Below are 22,293 nucleotides of genomic sequence, written 5' to 3'. Positions count from 1 at the left end.
TAATTAAGGCGGTAGCGAGAAGTGGACGCAGCTTTCTCTTCCAAAATTCTTTTTCTAAACTTATTAGAGAGATGCAATCTGCACATGAACAGTTTACTCATGTTACGATAATTTCCACGGTTTGAGCAGGCGTTGGAAGAAGCATCGCGGACTTCTGCGTTCTCCAGCGAGATCGTCAGAGGTCCACCGACGAAGTTCGCCGCTGGTCCGGCGGTCAAGAACCTCTCGAGGAAAGAAAATATCGGCGAGTGCAAAAGGAAGAGATCTCCTCTTCCTCCTGCTGCTCCCCCTCGAGGGTCATGCGCACGGTGTCGTTCCCCGGCAAAGAGACGTTAAAGGCACACTCACACGAGCCAGGTCGCGGCGGACCTTGTCGGCGTGACCCGTCTCCCCTGTCTCCCTCTTTCTCTCTCGTTCTTGGAGATTTTATTTATTAAGCGGATTAATTACCGCGATCAATTATACGGCGGGACGCGCGTGCCCTTCCTCGTGCGCGCAAGGACGCGGAGATTCGCGGGATATTCGAGATTCCCGGGGCTCACGACGCCTCCGGAATAGCAGTTACTCACAGGTAGCGGGTCCGCGGGAAGATTAAAGGCTTATTACGACCGCGACGGACGATTAATGAGTCGGCTACTATGGCTTTACGCGGCGCGAGAGCGCGCGCGCAGCCTGCCGCGACTCCATGCAAATAAATTCGTCGGCTTCTGATTACAACAAAAACCGTGCGCCGCGGGCGTGTCCGCTATTTATCGCCGCTCGTTCAAATCCCCGGCCGAGGCGTTCTAATCGCGTCGTAAAGTCGAGGCAGTGTTCGATTTTCTAACGAGCACACCGCCCGACGTCGTTAATAAGGAGCGCGTTATTGTTACGATCGATATTATAATAAATCTGCGGCTAGACCGATTCGATCGTTTCCTCGTCGGGCCCTCGGGCTGATGGCATGAAATTGATTCGATCTCGCTCCGTATTAACAATGGCGAAATGGAAAAGCGTGTCTGGAGCGAACGTGGAGAGTTTCGAGATTGTGAAAGATATACTTTCAGATACGTTGAACGTCATGGATCTTTCGAATACCCTCAGATATATTTTAATTCAGCTGTCCGCTTCCGATGCGTTTCACCTTTTCACGGTTAAAACAAGATTAAAACGCTACTTGAGAGCTACCGGGGAGAGGTACTTTGTTTCCTCAGAGGATTCTCGAGTTCTCCATTTGCAAGTAACAAGCATGCGAAGTCGGGAAACGAATTCCTCGAACGGCGGCGCAATGACGCAAGCGGGAAGGCGCGAAATTTGCGTGCAGTTGCGCCATTAGATAATTTTACGTAATTTGCGCGATCCTCGGAGAATCCTCGCGGGCGCAGGAGGAAGAGAGGAGGACGCCATGTCTCGAGAGATTCACCCGGCCTTTTAAACGAAAGCGAGACTGGCGCGTCCGCGCGAAGCCGCCGCGCGGCGTGAATTCGCGCCTTATAATCGCCGCCTCACCCGCCGCGCTGTGACCTTGATGTAACCTTCCTTTGAATCGAATGACCCCGACAACCTTGCCGGGGTCCCGCGAGGGCGAGCGAGCGTCCTTTGACCGCGGTGGAAGCCACGCGATGGACGACGAGTCCGTAACGTCGTCGGATGAGCATTAAAGCCGCGGGTTTAATAAGCGGTTTTGGTCTTTCGGTTGATGCGCGATACGCGCGTTGATTGCCAGTTGTAATTAGCGTAATTGGCGTCAGCCGATCGGCGATCGACGACGGCACGTTTTACGGCGAAACGTCTTGAAAACCATCGGCTTCCACGGTCTTGATCGAGGTCGTTGGGCAATCGAGAAACATCAAACATCGTCAATTTTCTCTCCTCTCTCTCTCTTATTTCCTGTCTTTCATTTTCATCTACTTCGTTCCGTAATTTCAGTTATTAAATGTGTTGACGACTCCGACTGATTTTTCAAGCAGTATTTCTCCCTTTCCGATACTGGGGTAGAACTTAAGAAAAGAATCAACGCGGGAAATGCAGCCTTTTATTCGGTCCGTAAATTACTTGGGTCGCGGTTATTATCTAGGCGTTTAAAACTTAGAATATATCGAACCATTATTCTCCCGGTAGCTTTGTACGGAAGTGAATCGTGGGCACTTACTTTACAAGGTGAAAAGAAATTTAGGGTTTTCGAGAATAAGGTATTACGGAAAATTTTCGGGGCGAAACGCGATGAGGAAACGGGGGAATGGCGGAGACTACACAACGTCGAGCTGCATAAACTTTATGATAGTCTGGATATAATTAATGTAATTAAATCACGCAGATTAAGGTGGGCGGGTCATGTCGCGCGTATGGGAAAGGATAGAACCGCGTATAAAATTATGACGGGTAGACCAAATGGCAAGAGACCGTTAGGTGGACCAAGACGTAGATGGGTAGACAATATTCAGTCAGATCTCAATGATATAGGCGCCGAGAGTGGGGATTGGGAGGCAGTAGCTCAGGACAGGGATCGATGGCGAACTTTGGTAATTGCAGCTATGAACTTTCGAGTTTTGAATGCCAGCTAATAATAATAATAATTTTTCCCTTTCTTTCGAATAAATCACCAGCAAAAATTGCGTCAGATGAAACCTATAGCTGTAGAATTCTCTCGCTTCGCGCTGCCAGCACGAAGGCGTGCGCGCACGCATAACTAAATTGGATCACTTTCGCCATGCCTCGCGAGAGGATTTAACGCTCTTCAGGATCGCAGCTTTCCATTTTTCCGAGAAAATGGGGTTGTTTAGGTAAAAGGAGCCATCTCGCCGTGGAGCGCATTAGAATCACGCGAGGCTGGTACCGCCCGAGGCTGCGCCGAGCGCAGCGGAAGCGGCGATACCATTAGTCGCACCTGGGAATGAATTGCGCGCTGCACAGAAATGTGAAAACACTTGGTTCACGTGTGTGCCTGTGTGTGTAGATGCGACACGCACGTAGCCGCGTTAACGTGCGGCGCCACGCACTTTCAGCGCGAGAGACCGGCGGATGTTGAAACATCCTCGAAAGTACTCGTCGCTGTCAGCACTCCGGGCACTCCGTGCGGACTCGAAGGGGCTTGTGAGTGAGACTTACCCTGTGGTAAATTAAGAAATTACGCAAATTCGTGAACAATGTGACCGGGATGGCGATATGAGTTTCACACTACTCGGCTTCTCATTAATGTGGTGCGCAATATCGCGCTGTCGTATTGCGGCAACAGCGTTTATTATTCGCACATTCGTTAACGACGTAAACCCATGATTATATCCCGCGATAGCTTATCGATCCCGCTGCGTGGGCGTGACACGAAAGCGAGTCTCGTGATAAATTTTAATTAATAAATTAATTAATCGCGCATCATGCGTGCATCACTATTCCCCGTTTTTAACGAGGATCTCTCGCTACGGATCCGCGCGCAATCTCGCCGATCGTATATAAAACAAACTGTGAAAGCGAGATTGATAAGAAGCGTTAATTAGATGATTAACTACCACGACGCCAGTACGCTCGTCCACAAATTTACGGTGTATTATAGCTGAATAAAAATAAAACGTCACACAAAAGTCACGGATCATCAGCTGTACCAAGGTGGCCCTGCGTCTCTTCGTCGCAACCCGCACGAATTCAACTCTCCAAGTCCGACAGAAATCTCCGATTATTTCTCTAAATCTGCAATCCAGAAACAACGTGTGAGCGCCGATGACGTAAGATTGTTCTTAATGAGCGTGAGGAACATCGCGCAGCATTCTCCGCCAACCTGCCAAACCAATAACTTCAAAAATATCCCACGAACAGTCGCATTACATTTGTCACATCCGGCAAGGCTACATCCTTCGCGCTTATCATCCCGGTGGACGGCCACGCTCGCAGTTATCGTTCCATGGTGGGACTGTCCGAGGAACCTCCAAGCATCCTTCGAGAGGGACGATCTCGGCGAGAGATCCTGCATCAGGCTGGACCGGCCCCTCGTGAGAAAGGAATCATCGCTACAAAGACATCCGTTATGGTCGCGCACACCACGCCCGGTCGGAGCCGAGGCCGACGAGTGTGCCGCACGCTATTTCGCTGGGCTGGTACGCGCGCGTACCAGCCCGTGGAACACGCTTCTACATCTGGGAGGCGAGCGAGCGAGCGAGCATATGTCCTCTTTCACGCTAGCGGCTTTTGACGGTCGTAGAAAACACGCTGACCCCGGCGCACTCGCGGACCGCCTCTTCAGGGTTGAATTACGCGCAGCGCGGTCGTAACGAGCGGCGTGTGAACACCGCTCGGCGCGATCGCGTATGAATTTTAAAACGACGCCGCGCGACGTTTCCCGCGACAGGCAGTTTAATTATTGCGAAGCCGCGGACCGGCTGTCCTACTTGGACGGCGCCGCGAGGCCGTCGATGGAAAACGTGGTCGACCCAGCGACCGGCCATTCCCATTCTGTCAGACAATCCTCACGATGTAAACTCGAAATGCCTGCAGAAATGGTAAAGAAATGATGAAATAAAGTTGCATGATAAAGAATCGTGTGCATTACATTCTTTTATTTTGCAAAAAGCGATTCATTCCGCGGCTAGAAAACTCGACGGCTTAGTATCTCCCTCTCTCTCTCTCTCTCTCTTTGGAACTCTTGCAGGTTCCACAGTGTAGAACTGAGATTTTCAGGCGGTCATTTATTTGTGTTGCATCCAGTATTTGGAACAAACTGCCCTTCGCAATGCGTAAAGTCGATAAAGGCACAAATTTTAAACGGTGTATGTATGAAATTCTTAGTGGGGAGAATGTTTCTGTGGCGGCTCTCTAGGTATGCTAGGTATATGCTGTGTTTGCGTTTTATTCTTTTTCTGTAATTCTAATACTGCAGGTATATTAGTATATTATGTTTTAAATGATTTATGTAACTTATATATTATGTTTTAATTGATTGTATGTAACTTATGATGTAATAGTCAAACTTGTACGTGCATTTTGGTTGCGCTTTAGGGGACGTGTCCCAGAGCGCCAATGAACAACGCTTTCTCTCTCTCTCTCTTTCTCTTTGTCTTTCTTTCTCTGGGATTGCAATTTTCCTCAGACAGGCAGACAGACGTACTCAAGACAAAGCGGTCGCGCGCGGCGTGAGGAGAGCCTAACGCGTGCGGAATGCACGCAGGTGAGGCCGTGCACATACGCGTACACCTATATACGTGTATGCCTATGTGCGTACGTCCGAGCCGCACGTCTCATAGTGACCACAGCATTCTCCTGAAACCCGCGGGCCATTCGAACGCAAAGGCCTTCGTAAAGCCCGTGATGCATTGCCAACCGATAAACGTTACTCCGGAGGGCCCTCCGGAGGAAACGACTTTGTGACTCTCAGCGAAGACACGAGCCCCCGCGATATCCCTCGTCTCGGGTGCACGCGAATCGATCTGCGCGGTAGGGCGATCTTTTTGTCAAGCTCCGTTTCCCAGGACGCTTTCAGGATGATCGCCGGTGGACCTGATAGATCCGGTGCGGATCGAGAAATCGCGCGGGCTTCAATCTTGGTCCTTGATTGTCACGAGAAGGTAAAAAAAGGAGGGAAAAAATGCGCACGCCCTGCTGCATTCCAATATTAGCGATCGTCGTTAATAGCGTGCTGTCAAATCGCTCGCTCGAGCGACTTGTTTTTTTGACAGCATGTTTGAACGGCTGGACCAAAGTGTGTTTGGTCAGGCACTCTTTTCGCCGCGACGCGGAGTTTAAAAATATTCGCGGAAGAATTGTTGACCGAGGGAGCGGCGAGGCGAGACGTAACGATCTGGCCTTCCAGCGTGATTCAAGTCGCCCCGTTCGAGTCGGGCAACTTGTCTGGCCGTTTCGCAATCTGCTCAAATCCAAGATTCAAGCTTGCCATTGCGCTGATCGGAACGCATGAGCCGCATCTGCGCCACTCGCGGAACGATATCGCTTCCCAGATTCATATCGCGAGACGTGATTCGCAATATCGAACGATCCTCTTTCGCTCGTGCGCGACCTATGCGCTCCCGCGATATCTCTCGCGGAGAGAAAAAAATCGTTATCGGCAGGAAAATGCACGAAACGGCACGATCAAGTCGGATCGAATGAGGAACGAGGAAGAAAGCATCTCGGCGAAAGCGTTCGTTCAAAAAAAGATCATTGTCCGCGAGATTTCCCGAAGAGGCGGATGAATGCAAGGGACGGGCAATTAATTCGCATCGCGTTATTACGAGCGTTTCGCAATCGCGTTGGTGGGATCATGATCTTGTCGCCGGCACCGGCGCTTGTTCGACTTTCCATTTCGTGTGACATGTATGCATTATCGTAATGCATTATCGAGCCAGTCGCTCGTCGCGTTTAAAGGCGCCGCGATTATGCACGCGGCCGGATATTTATGATCGCGCCGAGCACACGGCTTTGCTTGGGAGTTTTCGGCCGGCGTTAATCACGCGGAAAGACCGATGCACGGCAAAAGAAAAGAGAGAAAGAAATGATTCGCAACGATTCGTCGGGCATCGGGATAATTAAAAAGGATTGGGGCTGAAGTATAAGTTGAATAATCGAGAGAGATTATATTTGGTAAAACATTTACAAGATAATAAGATTTTTTTCATTTAACGTGTTACATTTACAGGCAAGGCATCCTCAAGAACCGTACCAACTCTACAGTAATCGTAGTAATTGTATAATGTTACTTATAAGAAAGTATGTACCATCAAATTATCATTATCGTTACTATTAATATTAATATTTTTTTTTTGTTTACGGTATATTACTACTCTTATTATTTCTTCAGGAACAAATACATATTTTTTTTCATTTAATCAATATACATCGATACTCGCGGCTATATATGAACGGTAGATCTGCGCTCTCGCGTATAGGCAAATTAAGGTACACGACGGACACTCTTTTTTTTTTTATCGAACGTAGGAAAAGGAAGAAGAACAGAGTAAGTGTCTCGCGCGTTTCCTCGGTCACGGAAAACTTTGCACCTCGTCTCCTTCGTCTTTCCCTTTTCCTTTTACAGCGTGTTTCGGATGGGCCTGGATTTTCTGCGAAAGGAACAACGTTAATCGACGACACGATCGACGCAACTCGATCCTGACTCGATCGGGGATCACGGGGATCGGTATACAGTGAATTTCCTCAGCTCGGATGCAAAACCGATCTGTGATCCATGATCCACGGTCGTCGCAGGATCGTCTAGGCGTATGATTACAAACGTGTATCAATCGCGTCAGTAGAATGCGCAAGTGTGAAAAACTGTTACGTCTGAGTAACAGTCTCGGATTCGAGGGATAGGTGGACAGGTAAAGGAGAAACATGTAGTTCGGAGCTCGGTCCGTCCCCTTGCCCCCCGCGATGCGGGGGGTGTACATGGCTATAGAGATCTCTCAGGCTGGACTACTATAGATGTACAATGTACTAACGGTAAGAGATACGACAATCGCTTACAATCGCGAAGAAATGTGACGCCTGCTCGAAATCAATGAATGACAGGTTGAGGACTGAGGCGGAGGAGGAAGGGGAATAAGCGAGGGCTATTAACGTCGTGCGTGACAGAAGCGATGATCGTGACGACGACTGACAATACACGATAGAGCATAAACTGTATCGGCTATTAGACTATTGCACTGCGTTGATTAGAAAGGTGTATGTATGTGTGTATTGTGCGTTCGATTGCTACACGGGGTACAAAAAAGTGTCATCTCGGTGCGACATAGGCACCGTCGCAAGTACTCGAGCCTTGAAGTGACGTTGACGAGGTTGAACGGTCGGTTCCCAGTTGACGAAACGCTTTTTTATTCGGTATAGCCGCTCTTACGCGCTTAAGAGCGCCGCAAGATCGTCGCGGGGGAGACCGACGGGCTCGCAAGCGGAAAAGGAAAAAGGAAGTACGACTTTTTCGCGTTTTCCAATCAGTAAAAGTCGTGATTCCCGCAAAACTGTCAACGAACGTACATGTTCCACGGCCACATGCACACACGCATGCACGCATCTCTGTCGCTTCCCTTTTTCTGTCTCCATACTCCCCCTCTCGCTCTCTCTTTCTCTCTTTTTCCATACATACTCGCGTACTCGCTCGTTTTCTCTTTCTCTCACTTCCACATACACCACGTTCCTTTTTTAAATAAAATTTTCTCTCTGGATCTTCCTCATCAATGTGTGGTTTTCTGTTTGTTTTTTCTTCCATTGGAATGTTTCGCATTTGGAGTTCGACGATGACAGCAATCATTCGCATAAAGTTATTTTATATTTATATATATACATGTATATGTATATATAATTTTATATATTATATATACATATATGTATATATATATACATATCTATATATTTTATAATATACTCTTTTTTGTGTATCTAATAGTTAAGCAACTTAATAATCCGCAATCTTTATATGTATGTACTTCGACAATGTGCATAAACTATGTACAAAACAACGACAGAGTAGATTTCAGTAACGAGCGAAAATTTTCTATGTGAAATGATACATCAGCGGACGAGACGACTCGGGCGCGAACACCTCCGTTCGGCCTTCGCTCACTCTTCGATCCGCGACGGTATCATCAAAAACGATGATAATCGTGACAATAATGATGATAATAATAATAAAAAATATAATAATGATAATATATATATATATATCGATATTAATGATAATAAAAAAAATAATAAGTAAACTCGTAATCAGAGACGACATGTACAGTGATCACGTAAAATCCGCACGTATGGGTGCAAGTAATACCTATCCTCGTAGAATTAATTAACGAAAAAAATGATTTCTCGTGAAAGGAGAAAAATATCGCTTGAAAGGATAAAACGGAAGGAAGAAGAAGAAGAAGAAGAAATACGCAATCCCTTCATAGCGCTATACGTACATTACCGATAATAATTAGTGCTCTTTGGTAACACAGTGATGCGTCCGGAGACCACGGAATACGGTCGCAACGTATTGTCCGATCGTGACAAGATGGTCCCGAAATTATACTCTCGATCACTACGCTTTCCCGCCTCCAAGACGACTCTGACTACATTACGACCACGTTGTACAGTTATCGTTTAATTAATAATTCCCTCTGGCCGCTAACAGGTCGTCAATAAAAAAATCCATCTTGTCCTGCGACTTACGTGCTATATACACCTGTGGCGATGCGCGTACGCGTTTGTCTCTATGTACACGTTATGACTGACGCGGAATCTCGAATCGTTTGCTCGCTTCGACAGTGGCAAAAAGCGCTGAAGTTTGAAAAAGAATTCTTTGCGAAATTCATACGTGCCGTCAGTGCACAATATGCATATTTCGCATCCATATCCTATTTCGTGGTTTTTCAAAATTCCACGTACGCCACTCTCGAATTAGTCGCGCTGCCTCACCTTCTCGAGAAACATCTCGCGCGTGCTCGTACTTATACGAGTGAGAGAGTATCTATTTGCATCATATATATCATTTCTTACCTCGTATGTACATAACAACAGAGATAGATTAGCGAAATTAACATCTCGTAAGAAAGTCGTCATTGGAAACGGTGAATGTAAATAGGTTTCTGCGGAGCTCGCGTGAGCTGGTCTTTCGAAGCTTACGAATCTGAATAGGAAAGAATGCAAACGCGCCTTGAGGAAGAGAAGCTTCCGGTTTGACACGGTCTGCGTCCTCCGGAAGCTTTCTCGGCTCCTCCCTTCATTTCTCGCGCGCGTCCGAACTCGCGTCATTCTCGAAAATCACTTAGCAGTTAATTAAGTAAATATCTTGTAATTCCTTTTTATGTACACCCTGTTCGAGTAGTTTTCTTAAGCCTAGAATTAACGCCGGCGGCGTCGCCATACGTAATGAAGTATGCAGTTATATGGAACTATGTTATTGGCGTCTTTCGGCCAAATTGTAAGCGACAACGTCGACGGATCCGCATAAGAGTCGCTTGCTTCTTCAATATAATCTCTCTACGAATGAATCTTCCATCGTAAATTCAGCCTTCCGGTTCCTTCGACTCCACCACCGAATCATCTCCTTGCTCCTATCATGAAGCAACTCTGACAGATCTTACAAATCATCCGTGAGCTCGATTAGTCACGTACAATCTCGCGCCTTTGTTATCCCTCGCGCATCGTCTGATCGATCTGCGTTTAATTCGGTACATCGCTCCGCAACGGAGGATAAGTCCATGAGGAAAGTCACATTGCCGACAGAGCGCAAGGGACCTTGAAGAGAACCATCTACACTGATGACTCCGTCGCCGCTCTCGTCGATGATGCAGCAGGTGTGCCGATGCTCGTGATCCTCGCTGATTCTCGTGACTACAAGCCGAGTGGCTGAGCGCCGGCCGCGTAGATGTAGCTCTATGGTTGCTGGTGCAACAGTTGCTCCAGCTCGTCGGCGGACCTGAGTAAAAAGGCGGCCGACTCTCGATATCCATTTATCAGCTGCCTCACCGCCGTCATTTCCGTCGCGTTCAGCTTGTGACTCAGCAGCGGTTTCGTGTTCTTCATGCTCAGATCTGTCGGTCCTGCAAGAGTACCAAGGCGGCTTTAAAAGTCGATCGATTAAAATCGAGCGTGCGAAAACTCAATAGCTTTCATCGCGCAACTCAATTGCGCAAGCCACGTCGCAAGACGGTACAAGAATCGGAACGTTCTTGCGCGGAAGCGAAACGTGCAAGCAAACAATTCGCAAGATGAATTTACGTAACTGCTCGTCAATCAAACACCGTTGCTGCTAATGAGCCACTGATAAGCTCGGCACAACGGGCATAAAAAATACCTATATTAATAGATTCGAGCGGAACGTGGAGAGTTCGCGCTTGGGAAAGAGATGCAAATCGAGATAAAAATGCGTGCGAAAGCGAACTTAAATGAAGACACCAATGACCAGTATTACTTTGTATACCGTTGCTTAATAGGCCCGTGGTGAAACTTTGAGTCGGATACAGTCCGGCCGAGAGAGTCGGCGGTACCGTTGTCGGTCCGGCCCGCTGAAAAGCTTGGCTGAAGTTGGGTCTGTACATCGCCGTTGGTGCCCCACCGCTGGCGACGCCGTTCACCGTCGATGAGCTAACTATCGTCGCCTGGCTGGAAAACGAGAATGAGATGCGTATTAGTGATAAATGCTCAACGCTGATTAGCGCCCCACGTCCCGTTAAGGACGTGCGCCCGTTCGGCGGGGCGCCCGGTGAATTTTTGTGCCGTGGCCTTTGACCGCGAAGGCGAGGCCTTATCTGGAACTCGGCCGACTCGACGGATCTCCGCGCCACTGACGCGATAATCGGTTACGGTAATTCACTGCGGCGGACGTAAATTAATCGCGCTTGCAACCGAGAGGACATCCGACGTAACGACGGCTTCCTCGTAAGAGAGAGAGAAAAGGAAACAAACGCGGAGAAAAGCGCCAGTTAATAATGGACTGACGCGGGTTGATTTTTTGATCTGAAAAAGCAGCTCGGCGCTATCGAATCGGGTCGGCCTTGATTACGCGCTGGTGGACAGCTAATTAAGAAAGCGGATAAGAGAACGGCGTCATGTATATCGCCGGCTCTATTACGTTGCCAGTAAGAAAACACGGGTTCCATTCGTCGCAACTAGTTCATCGTACTGACCTTATGAGACTCTTGTTGTCCGCCGGCGTGAGCAGCTTCGACGCGGATGCGAGCGACAGCGGCGTGGAGGAGAGGGTGCTGCTCGGTAAGTTCGCCAAATTGTTTAGTGGTACCAGAGTCGTTATCGATGCCGGAGGAGTGTCCTCCCTCTTGCCCGGAAGTGACTTAACCGGCGTGCTCGAGAAGTGCTCCAAACTCGACCGAACGTCCGTTTGCTGCAATGAACGAGCACCAACTTTTTATTCCACGCGACCCATTATATCGATCATGCATTACAGTTTCCCAATATTTACATATGTTATTTACGAAGTAAATTACGTCTCAAACACGTCATTGAAATACTTAAGTCCTGCTTTTCAGACGCGTTCGAAACGCAATCGTCGATCGCCATTGATGTTTAGTCTACTCGCATTTTCCTTTCCGCGTGAAATAATCACCCTTGGCTCTACCAGTTCGAGTGCAACTTTTGCCGCCTGGTTTTCGACCGACGATCGAAATTAAATTTAGCGTGTGTAACAGCGATAGTTTTTTCTTTTCGAGAGGTGGGGGAGTTTTTGTGACGGACTGGCAACGATATACCTTGAGAAGGATCGGCGGATTCTTCTTCCTCATTGTAGGGAGAAACACGAACAAACAATCAATCGATAATTTGCAAGCACGAGGACAGCACCAACACTATCACCTTACGAACTATCGATCATCCTCGACACCCGGGCTGATCGTCCGTTGTATCATCCATCCGCGATCTCGTTATCAGCGCGATCCTGATCATTGGGCACGATCGTATTCACTGCTACGAGCAACCGTGCGGAACAAAACGCGCGCACCGGGAGTTTCTTCACTTCAACTTCCTCTTGTGTTTCTTCTCTCTGTCTTCTCTTCCTTTCGCGCGCTCCACCCCCACCTACCGCCATCCACGACGACGCATCGATACGATAACAATAGCATTAACATTTACTCCAGCGCGGTTCAAAAGAGCAAAGTCGTTCTCGGTCAGCGACTAGGAAGGAGCGGAGGAAGAGGCGCGAGAGAGAAAGAGAAAGGGAGGAAAGCAAACGCGGGGGTGAAAAAAAAGCGGATTGACACGGGGGAGGCACGCCAGGAACGCAAAGAGAAGGAAAGAGAGGAAGGGAAGGATAGAACGTCCGGATGCAACGAAGCGACGTTGAGGCGTGAGTAAGCTCGGGAGGAAATTAATTCGTGGAAACGAAGGTGGAGAACGGGAGGAATGAGGGGAAGTTGGACCACTGGAAGGCGAGAGGTGGCCGATGTGCGTTTCCACCGCAGAAACGGATGACTTGCTCGGCGAAGGAGGAGATCGGGCGCGAGACTCGCGCGCGCGGGGGTTGGCGGGGAGCAGGAGAGTCAGGCGGATCATGATGAGAGGAGAGCAAGGGAGGAGAGCGACGTGGAGTCTCGGGGAGGTCGCGGGCGGGGAGAGAGGGCCCCGGCCAGCACGGAGGAATGAAATCTTCGAGCGGCGTAGAACGGATGTAGGGAGGTGTTTTTATGAAAGGCCAGCACAGTGTGCGTTGACGTCAATTATATAGGTGGCCACGAGGAGCAGATAGCCGTCCGACACTCGCGGACCCCGGCATACGTATGCACGAGAGGGAAAAAGAGAGAGAGAGAGAGAGACAGAGGTCTTCTCCTTAATGGGTTAGGCTTAGGTCGCCGGAAAGGTTATCGGGTCTCTCTCTGTTTCTTCGTCTCTTTCTCGGACAGGGATTTTCAAAGTAGATAAGTCAGGGGACCGGCGAGAGAGAGAGATAGAGAAAGAGGGGGTACAGCGTGCGTTTCAGCTCCTCGTTTGCGTGTGGGACGTGGCGCGAGACAAGGAGGAAGACGAGGCGGCGAGACGGGAGCGAGGGAAGACGACGTCGTGTGCTCGTCTTCGCCAACTCCGCGGAATCCGCAGAGTGGAACCAGCAACGGGAACGAGGGCAAGAGATCACGCGGCGATGTCGCGAGAAGAAGATTAGGTGCGCCTGCAAGAGACAGCACGAGTCGTAAAATCGAAGGGCTCTCGCGTCACCCCGTTACCCTTCACGTCTTGCACCTCCCTTGCGGTCATCCCCCTTTTTCCCGCGCTATGTCGTCGGGGTGAACGGACCCGGCGATGCGCGCGTTGGACGTGACAACGAATCGCCCGTACCCGCGAAATTAATCGGCGCTTCCCGAGAGGAGGGTGGTCACTCGCTCGAGAGGGGAATAGAATCTCACAATCCGATTTTCGTCAGCTCGCTCCTCCATCAGTGCTCCTTCCCACCTCTTCGGGCTCCAAACCGACTTCGCGCAGCTGACGTAACCCAGCGCAAATTTACAAAATGCTAATCGCGAGGCTGATCACATGCCTTTCTTCGTCTGGAGCGTGAAAGCGCGTGTCGCCGGCGACGCGCAAAATTCGTCGTGGCCTTTTCCCGCGTTCTTCGCCACGCAGTTTTTACGCATCGCGCGTTTCTTCCGCGAGTATTTTCAGCATTTCTTCCGCTCGCGCGTGTAGTCGAGGTCGATTGCTGCTGCTGCGGCTGCTGCGACCGTCGGCCTTCCGTAAAACGGCGCAGTGTAGAGCGCGGTTCGTATCAGAGTGGGAGAGGTGCGTGACCCGCGGGTTATCACTGGTCTCTCTCTCTTGCGGTACCTATATCAATCCTAACTCGCCGTCCACGTACATCTCGCTCGCCTGGCTCGTTCCGCAGGAGTTGGTCGAATTTCCACGCGCGACGAAGCGATAAAGCAGCGCGAGAGTGAAGCTATACACACTCGCCAATCTCGTTTCGTCCCAATTTTTCCTCTTCTCCCGCGTTCGTTCCTCCTCATTGCTCGTAATGATCATCGCCGCTCCGGATCGTATTAATTTTCCATTTGTTCCACGTTGCTAATCGTGTTACTTCTCGAGGATCATGCTCGTTGCGGAATCCAAGAAATGACTCGGAAAAGGCAGAGCGTCCTATTTTTATGATTCTCTCCAAATTTTTTATTTCCCCGCTTCGTTGCTCCGTCCTTAGTTCGTCCTAGATCCCTCGTCTTCGTGCTCCCATCAAAGATGCTCGTGTCGGATCGTTTCGAACACCGTGATGCATCATCGGGTTTCGGTACCGCAGTAACGCACGTCGCGATCTATTTCCTCGCAATTACTCAGACGCGCGCGCAAGTCCGTCGCGGTAAATTATTGCCCCCCATATTTCAGTTCATGATTCACTAAGTGCGCAAACATCCGCGAGTCGTCATCTAAAAATCGTTGATTAATGAATCTCCCCGTTTCTCGCGCGCGTGTCGGCAAAAACGCTCGGAGGTTGCGCGCGCGTAGCGTCTAACGCGCTCGCGCGCTAGAAGATCACGTCCGTGAGAAGCACGCGCGATCCTCGTGAGGGCAGGGTGATAAAGAGCCTTAAATTAATCGGCGATGCATCTCGCGGTAGCCGCGCAGGGATGTCATATACGGACACATACACACGCACATGCGCGCGCGCGCCGTTCTGGAAGCGCGAACGAGTTGCGACAACCGCAATTACCGTCGAGAGCTAAAGATGTTGAAACGTCTGTCGAGCGACATTGTAGCCGTGCGCGCGTCGTCGCCCCCTACCCCCTTTACGTGTGATCATTACTCACCGTAGCGGCCGGAAGAGTTGGCATAGGCTGCGACACCGGCTCCAAACCGACTCTCATGCGTTTCGCGTTCTCGCTTTCGTTTTCGCAAGCGGTTGCCAGAATCTGCTCGGCCTGCACGGAGGTCAAGTGTGCCGGCGTGGGTCTGGCCTAAAAAGAAATGCGTACATGCGTCACATGCGCGCGGCGATGATGATGATGATGGCGATGGTCGCTGGCGGCGCGCGTGCCGCGCGAGCTTGACTCACGCCGCGAGAATGCTTTCGAGCTTTCGACGCGGATATTTCGGGCTTTCCTCGCGACTTTAATCAATCCCCGAGGCAGACAATTTCGGGAAGGAAGTTCAGGACTTGAACGGAAAATTGCGCATCTAGAATTTGAAAACTCGAAAGCGATATGTATCGGAACGCGAGACGATCTCGAGAGAGATGCTCGCGATCCGTCATTTCGCGATCGAGTATGATGGAGACTTACCGCGTCCCAGGGCGCACCCTCCCTGCCCCGTTTATTCCTCCGACAGCTCTTCAGGTACGTCCGGATCCTCTTCCTGGCCCTCTCGGCAAACTCGGGAAACTGTCTCGTGCAACTGTCGATGATCGCTTGTATTTTCTCCTTGGGCTGCTTCGAGATCGGCACAATACGGTCCAGATTCTCGTCGACGAACAGCCTCACGAACATCTGCGCAGCGATCCACGTTAGCGGAGTGAATTAAGCGCGGAGTCGGGATACGCGCGCGTCTCGCTAACCGCTCAAGGAATTAAGAATTTAACGGCGGTGGGGCGCGCAACACCGGGGCTCTATTAAACTAATTGTAATTAATTAAGAAGCTGGCCGGCGCAGCCATGGCCAGCGCCACGGAGCTGTGGCCGCTTGGCTTTCATGGGGAAAACGCCCGAAAAAAGAGAGAGGCAAGAATTATATACGAGGGACGAGGGGGAAAGACCACGGAGGGAAAACGGCCACGGATGAGAGAAACGGCGTATGGTGTTCGCCGCGAGTCCGGCGTACCGTACGCCCATAAAACTTTACGATAATTAGAGTTTTTCGGAAAAGCCCGCCGTGCAGGCCGGTCTTAACTTTTGCGGCCGCACCATTACCGTTCTCTTCCACCTGCGCGGCTCCTTCCGTTCTCCCTTCCCACCGGTCGTGCGAGGCGCGAACGAGGCTTTTCTTGCAACGACAGTTGCACAAAGCGACCGGTTAGACACGTACGTGCGACCGCGCGGCCAGTAATTCGGTTACTGTTATACGTCTTGGCTCGCTGGGCGCGCAACGTGTATTTACGGTAATGAGGACGCGGTAACGAGAGGCACTACTGTTCGATCGAACTACGAATCGCAAAATATCTCAGAAATCCCTTAATTCCGTGATTTTTCAGGATGACCAGTCTCTTGGGCTCGGTCATCGCGATCGCGGAGAAACATGATCGTGTTCCGTTCCGGGTTCTGTTCGCGAAGTCCGGAAAATGGGCCGCGTCTTTACGGTCACGATCACGATCTGTCGCGGATCGTGCGTGTACTTACATTGAACGCCTTGAGACGCTCGGGATCGTGGTGCCGCGGGTCCAGGCCCTCATCCGCGTCCATGTCGTCGTCGTCCTCGTCTTCCTTATTGCCACTACTGCTAGTTTCATCGTGGGCGCTTCCTGTCCCCTCGCCCCCGGGAGGACTGGATTCACGATCGCGATCGGACCGCGAGGGCGTTGCCGACGACGCCGGCGGCGGTGTCTTCTTGAAACCCATGGCGTAAGACGCCCATAAGGAAGCCATGTCCTCGCCGCCAACCCCCGCTACGGTACCCAGACTCGGCACTGTCCCCGCTGGCATGTCCCCCAATTCTGAAGAACCGTTTCGGGAGTCTGCAAACGGCAATGATTTCGTGAATGTTTTTGCGCGTTTCACCCTAGCGCGGTCTTCTTTCTTGAGCTTCCTGCGCGAGGCACCTGCGTATATTGATACAGATGTATTATACAATGGTTTCTTCAATAGCAGTAACAATTATGATGATAATGACTATTATTTAACTGTCATTTGCGATGGACTCGTTATTGGTACCATTTGTATCGATAATGAATGCAACGGTGAACGATGATATTTTTAATAATTACTGCTAATTAATAACGCAAATTTGGGCGATGGCAACAACACTTTGCGCACGCGATCGGTAATTATCCGTTGTGGAACGCGGTGCCTACCAGCGCGCCGGGGACATAATGACGTTCCCGCTGAATACCCGCGATGATTAGATCGCCGCCTCTCTCGCGCTGTTTCGATTTATGAATAGAGAACGTTGCGGTCGAAACAAAAGAAGGGAACACTTTTTTCCTTCCCACGCCGTGGTCAGACGAGGAGAGCTGGTCATGTGCGACCGGCCAGATACGACCAGAGGAAGGGAAAGAAAGAGAGAGAGAAAGGAGAGAAGAGCGCGTGGGTGGTGTTTATCCCGCGGATATAATAACGACGTACGAATATAAACGCAATGTGCGTTTGGCTCGCGTGAGGGTACTGATTAGGGATGATCGGCCAACGGAGGTAGCGTCTCGCGAACGACTCTTTAAAGGCCCCATGCCTTCGTGTGCGAGTTACCGATATCGACTGTTGGATTTCGGCGAGCGAACTCGATCAGTCGCCCAACAAGTTGCTGGGCTTTATACGGGTATGATAGGTAGAACGTCCGATGAATAAATAAGCCCGTTACGTCACGGGAACTCGAGTGAATACAGAGTCTCGATGGACGGCCAAGATCATGCAGTATCAATAGTAACAATTAAATGCGCGTCGTTCGTGTTGGGCGACTCTGCTGCGCGTCCTCTTCGGAAACGTGATCTCGGTTGCAGCAACAAACTAATTTGGAACGACTGATTCCATCACCTCTCTCTATTCCCCTTCGCATAGAAAATATATTTTGTAGAACATCGGTGCAATCTTAATTTCATTTCACGCGCGCGATTATGATTTCCGCGGCAGGCAAGTCCGGATCCTCTCTCTCCGGAGGGTAGAATGAAACGTGGCATGTCAATCGCGCGACGATGACAGAAAGATTGGACCGTCATTCGGTCGACGTCGACCGTTGCGCGGACCAGCCGTGTTCTTCTCTACGATAATAATGGCGACGACCCGTTCTCAAAACCCGTAATAAGCCTCCCCCCTTCTTCCCGGATAGCGTGTGCGAGGTGTTAAAATGCGGTGCGGTCTTCTACCGTCACGATCACGGGAGAGAACGTACGGTAAAGGTGCTTTCACGAGGAGGATGTCGATGGGGACACGGGTACACAAGTCGTAGCCGAGAGAAGGCTTCACGTACGAGAAGGTGTGCGGATTGCGGCAAGGAGTGCCGCAGGGGGATCGTAAAGAGGCTACGAGCCTCGCAGGCCTCTTCCACCCGGGGCTCTCCTCGGTTCCGATTAAAAAGGGACAGCCTTGCGGCCGGCGTTCCGTACGGTCGCGCGGTCGATAAAGAACGTCAACCGCGTCCGCTCGTATACGGGGACGTCTGTCCGTACAAAGCGGACAAGCCGCCTTAATTTTCCACACGCTACTCGAATTACCGTCCCCGCGCGCGGCCGATTTCCACCCGTGGATGTATCAATAAAATATATATGCGAGAAAATGCCCAGCTGTCGGGAAACCTGAAGTAATTTACGACGAAGCGACCCATCTTTCTACACGCCTTCATTTACCACGACTCAAATTGTTGTTCCCGGTTTATTCCCGCTCGAGTCGTAGCGTATAAATTGAGAGCCGAACGCGACGATGCCACACGATGCGCACAACGTCGGACAGAAGAGTCTCCCCAGACGAGCAGATACGATCTCGCGAGGTGCGTCCGCTGATGATGCAGCTCGATCTTAACGCGAGGTCGCGCGCGCGAGTAATCTGCATCCTGGAATCGAATTCTTCCGAGCGTAGTTTCCGAGACGCCACTTCGCCGGCGAGGCGGGCGCGTTGCAAGGCAACGTCTCGGAAACATTTGCATCGTCGCGGGGCAAGTTTCCGCCGGGCGCTTCAACTTCTCCCGCACCGAGTAGCGGACACCGGGTACATATCTGGGCGCAGCTATCTCGAGCGAGCGAGCGAGCGAGCGGACGATCCTGATCCCTCGAGTCGTTCAGCGATCGCGACGCATCTTTCTAGGAGGATTCCGGTAGAACCAGTAACCGAACGCGCGCGCGAGCGGACGACCCAGGAAACTGGACCCTCGTCCAGGAGGCGTGCTGGCGATGCTGCATCGTGTGTTTCTTTCTTCCCCCCCCCCCCCAGCCTCTCCCTAGTCGTCTCGTAGCTCTCTTTCTGGTCCCCCTGGAACTTCTCACTCGCTCTCGCGGTACTATCCTCCGCGGAGGTTGCTGCACTTGGATTCTCACACGCACACGCGTGCGGTACGCGCGCGGAAAAAAACGCCCATACGTGTACGCGCGCGTGCGTGTATGCTCTCTAGGAGGGTACGGCGGCATCGCGCGCACCGAGAGAGGGTCTCGGCCTGCGGCCGACGAGTACGTGCGTATGTACGTACGTACGTACTTCTATACTCCGGGTCTATCCACCGGCGAGCAAGCATGGAGAAGGTAGGGAGTCGCGCGCGCAGGCATGCACACACAAGCGAACCCGGAGCGGAGCGCGCGCTGATCGGCTAGGCTGCCCAGCTAGAAAGCCGGTTACCAATCCCAATCCCGCAGCGCCTAAGCACCGTTCCTGAACTCGCCTGTTGGCCGCTGGCTTGAACCTGAAATCAGTCGACGACGACGACGACGACGACGACAACGACGGCGGTGGCGGCGACGGCGCCCCACCCGGCAGTCCGTCCTCCTCGCGTTCTCCGCAAAGGGAAACTAATACCCCGGCCCCTACGAGCGTGCCAGGCACTTCCTCTTTTTCTAGGCAGGCCTGCCTGCTGCGCGCTACAAAATTCGCAGACGAGCCACGAAGTACGCCCACGGTGCTTCAGAGCTATGGGTGTAAGACTGTCTGCCGCTCGGATGCCAGCCACGCCAGGATGGTAACGTGCAATCGCGAGGATGAACGAAGACGTATTGTCTTGTCGCTCATAAATGTCACTGACCATGGTGGTCACACGGCACGTGACGGTATGTGCGTGCGTGCGCGTCGGAAGAGATTTTGGAAGTCGGTCGCGGAGGAGAGAAAATGATTTCTCGTTTTCCACGCTTCTTCTTTATTTTTTATTTATTTATAACTGCTTTGCCATTGTAGAGTGAACTTTTAATTGATATCCAAGATGCTCATTTATTTATTTGTTTGTTTTTTCCTCGCGCGACGGTGATATAATCGATGACGTATGTGTACAGATTTTTCTGGGCCATCGTTGATACCTAACACATATTTACGAAATGGAAACGGCTCGTTATTATTAAGGCAGCGATCTTTACGAGCAAAGGCTTGCCAGAAGTATTATGCGGTTGTGCTGACCCGGAAGCGGTCGCACTTAAGACATTGTGATTTCGTGACATATTGCGAGCGTAATCGCGCGCGCGCGCGCGCGGGGAAAGTTGCGTCTGTTGTAAATTATAAACATTACCCCGGCAAGCCCGCGGAGTGCATTAAGAGATGAGAAACCAAGATGTCCTCGCGGCCATCGCCGTGTCTTTTTTATCAAGATCCACCAGTAGGCGAGGTGGGGTTTAATCGATCTGCGGCACGAATCGGGGGGCCTCACCGAGTGGACGTCGTCATTTTGTACTGCTGTCACGAATTATTGTCCGCGGTGTGTTCTCATTATTATTTTTCCATTATTATCAAAACAAGAGCAACTGCAATCAAGTGCATTACGGCTGCGAGTATATCGATGTGCGCGAGGAAGTTCGCTCAATTATGGAAAATATACCGAAGCGTATTAACCGGTCGGGATGCGCGCGCGGAAAATTACGAGAGTGAACGGCCGCACGCGCGGATCCTTAGTTGAAAATGCAAATCCCGCGATGCACTCGACGACGAGCCCGAGCGAGCGGTACACCGGGGAGATCGCGGCGCGAGATATCCGCGGGAACTCGCGCGACCAGCGCCGACGATCCCTTGTCGCTTTTCCCGCCCGAGATCACTGGCAGAAGAAGAAGTGGCTCTATCGAGAAATCGATTTGCGAAACGCGCGGGATCCTCGAAGCGGACCCCACGAAGCGGAGGCTGCGTCGAGGCGGAAAGAGACAGAGGGACAGTGAGAAAGAGAAAGAGAGAGAGAGAAGTTGGCGCGAGACGCGGAATCTGCGCCGGTCATCACGTGGGAGGGAAAGAGGGGCTCTATTCGCTCTGTGCAGCGTGTGTATGTATGTATGTGTATATATATATAAAATATATATATATACACATATCCACTCGTCTCTCTCTTCGGCCGATGGCTGGTTCATTACGCAATGACTACGTCCGAGATATAGAGGCCCGCTTCGAAACCAGTTTCAAATAGCTGCCAGGGAGGATAGGTGGAAGAGGCGTACCGAGACGGGGTAAAGAGGGAGGAAGGCACAGGGGGGCACGGTGAATTATCCTTCCGCAACCTGGCCTAACTGAACAACGGGCGAGACCCGAGAGCGCGCGGAAACGCTCGGTATCTTGGAGAACGCTGCGCGATCATCATCCACCGTCATTCCACGTGCGGCAATTGGCGTACCTCTTCGCCGCCAAAGGCTCAGCCCGTCTTTCAAGGATGACAGAGATGAATTGAGGAAAAAAAGCCGACGGGTTTGTGGAAGAATTCGGCAATTCTTATGCCGCTTGCAATTTGTGAAACATGCCGATTTTAATATCGCGAGCAAAAGTATAACAAGATTTTGCTTTTCTTTCAGATATCACTGAATCTGTTCAGATATTAGTAGATTCATATAATCGTCAATCGGAGAATGAAATTTTACGAGGATAATTTAGATTTGATAAAATTTGGTGCGACTGTTAATTGTCTGGAACACGCGAATGATTATTTGTCCACCACATTTTCATAGATAATTTTTTAACTAGAGAAAGCCGAACGTTTTGCTTTTCTCTGTGCGTAGAAAAAAATAGATGGCTCGAGCGAGGATTAACAACGTGACGTACAGACCATAATCCAAAATCATTTTAAGAGGCCCACTTACGGCATCGTAATAGTGGCGACTAATGGACTTCCCGCGCGGCGCACTCCGCGA

The 22,293-nt window shown here is 50.7% G+C and overlaps 1 protein-coding gene across 3 annotated transcripts in view; it reads right to left on the bottom strand.

The window, feature by feature from the left end:
- Positions 1 to 6,514: 6,514 nt before the first annotated feature.
- LOC105275697 (nucleolar protein 4-like) overlaps positions 6,515 to 22,293 on the bottom strand; it is a 65,151-nt gene continuing 49,372 nt past the window's right edge. The window contains exons 4-9 of one of the 3 annotated variants that reach the window (XM_011332728.3): positions 16,691 to 17,109; positions 15,642 to 15,845; positions 15,171 to 15,317; positions 11,559 to 11,773; positions 10,844 to 11,034; positions 6,515 to 10,472 (exon numbers count right to left, since the gene is read on the bottom strand). In XM_011332728.3, coding sequence (XP_011331030.1) covers positions 10,306 to 10,472; positions 10,844 to 11,034; positions 11,559 to 11,773; positions 15,171 to 15,317; positions 15,642 to 15,845; positions 16,691 to 17,109 — 1,343 coding nt within the window. In that variant the 3' untranslated portion in view covers positions 6,515 to 10,305. The remainder of the gene's footprint in view (positions 10,473 to 10,843; positions 11,035 to 11,558; positions 11,774 to 15,170; positions 15,318 to 15,641; positions 15,846 to 16,690; positions 17,110 to 22,293) is intronic. The other 2 variants (XM_011332729.3, XM_011332730.3) reach the window with 2 other exon arrangements.

The sequence above is a fragment of the Ooceraea biroi genome, chromosome 8 (genome assembly GCF_003672135.1).
Source record: "Ooceraea biroi isolate clonal line C1 chromosome 8, Obir_v5.4, whole genome shotgun sequence".
Classification (NCBI taxonomy): domain Eukaryota; kingdom Metazoa; phylum Arthropoda; class Insecta; order Hymenoptera; family Formicidae; genus Ooceraea; species Ooceraea biroi.
This window is presented reverse-complemented; position numbering and strand designations above follow the sequence as displayed.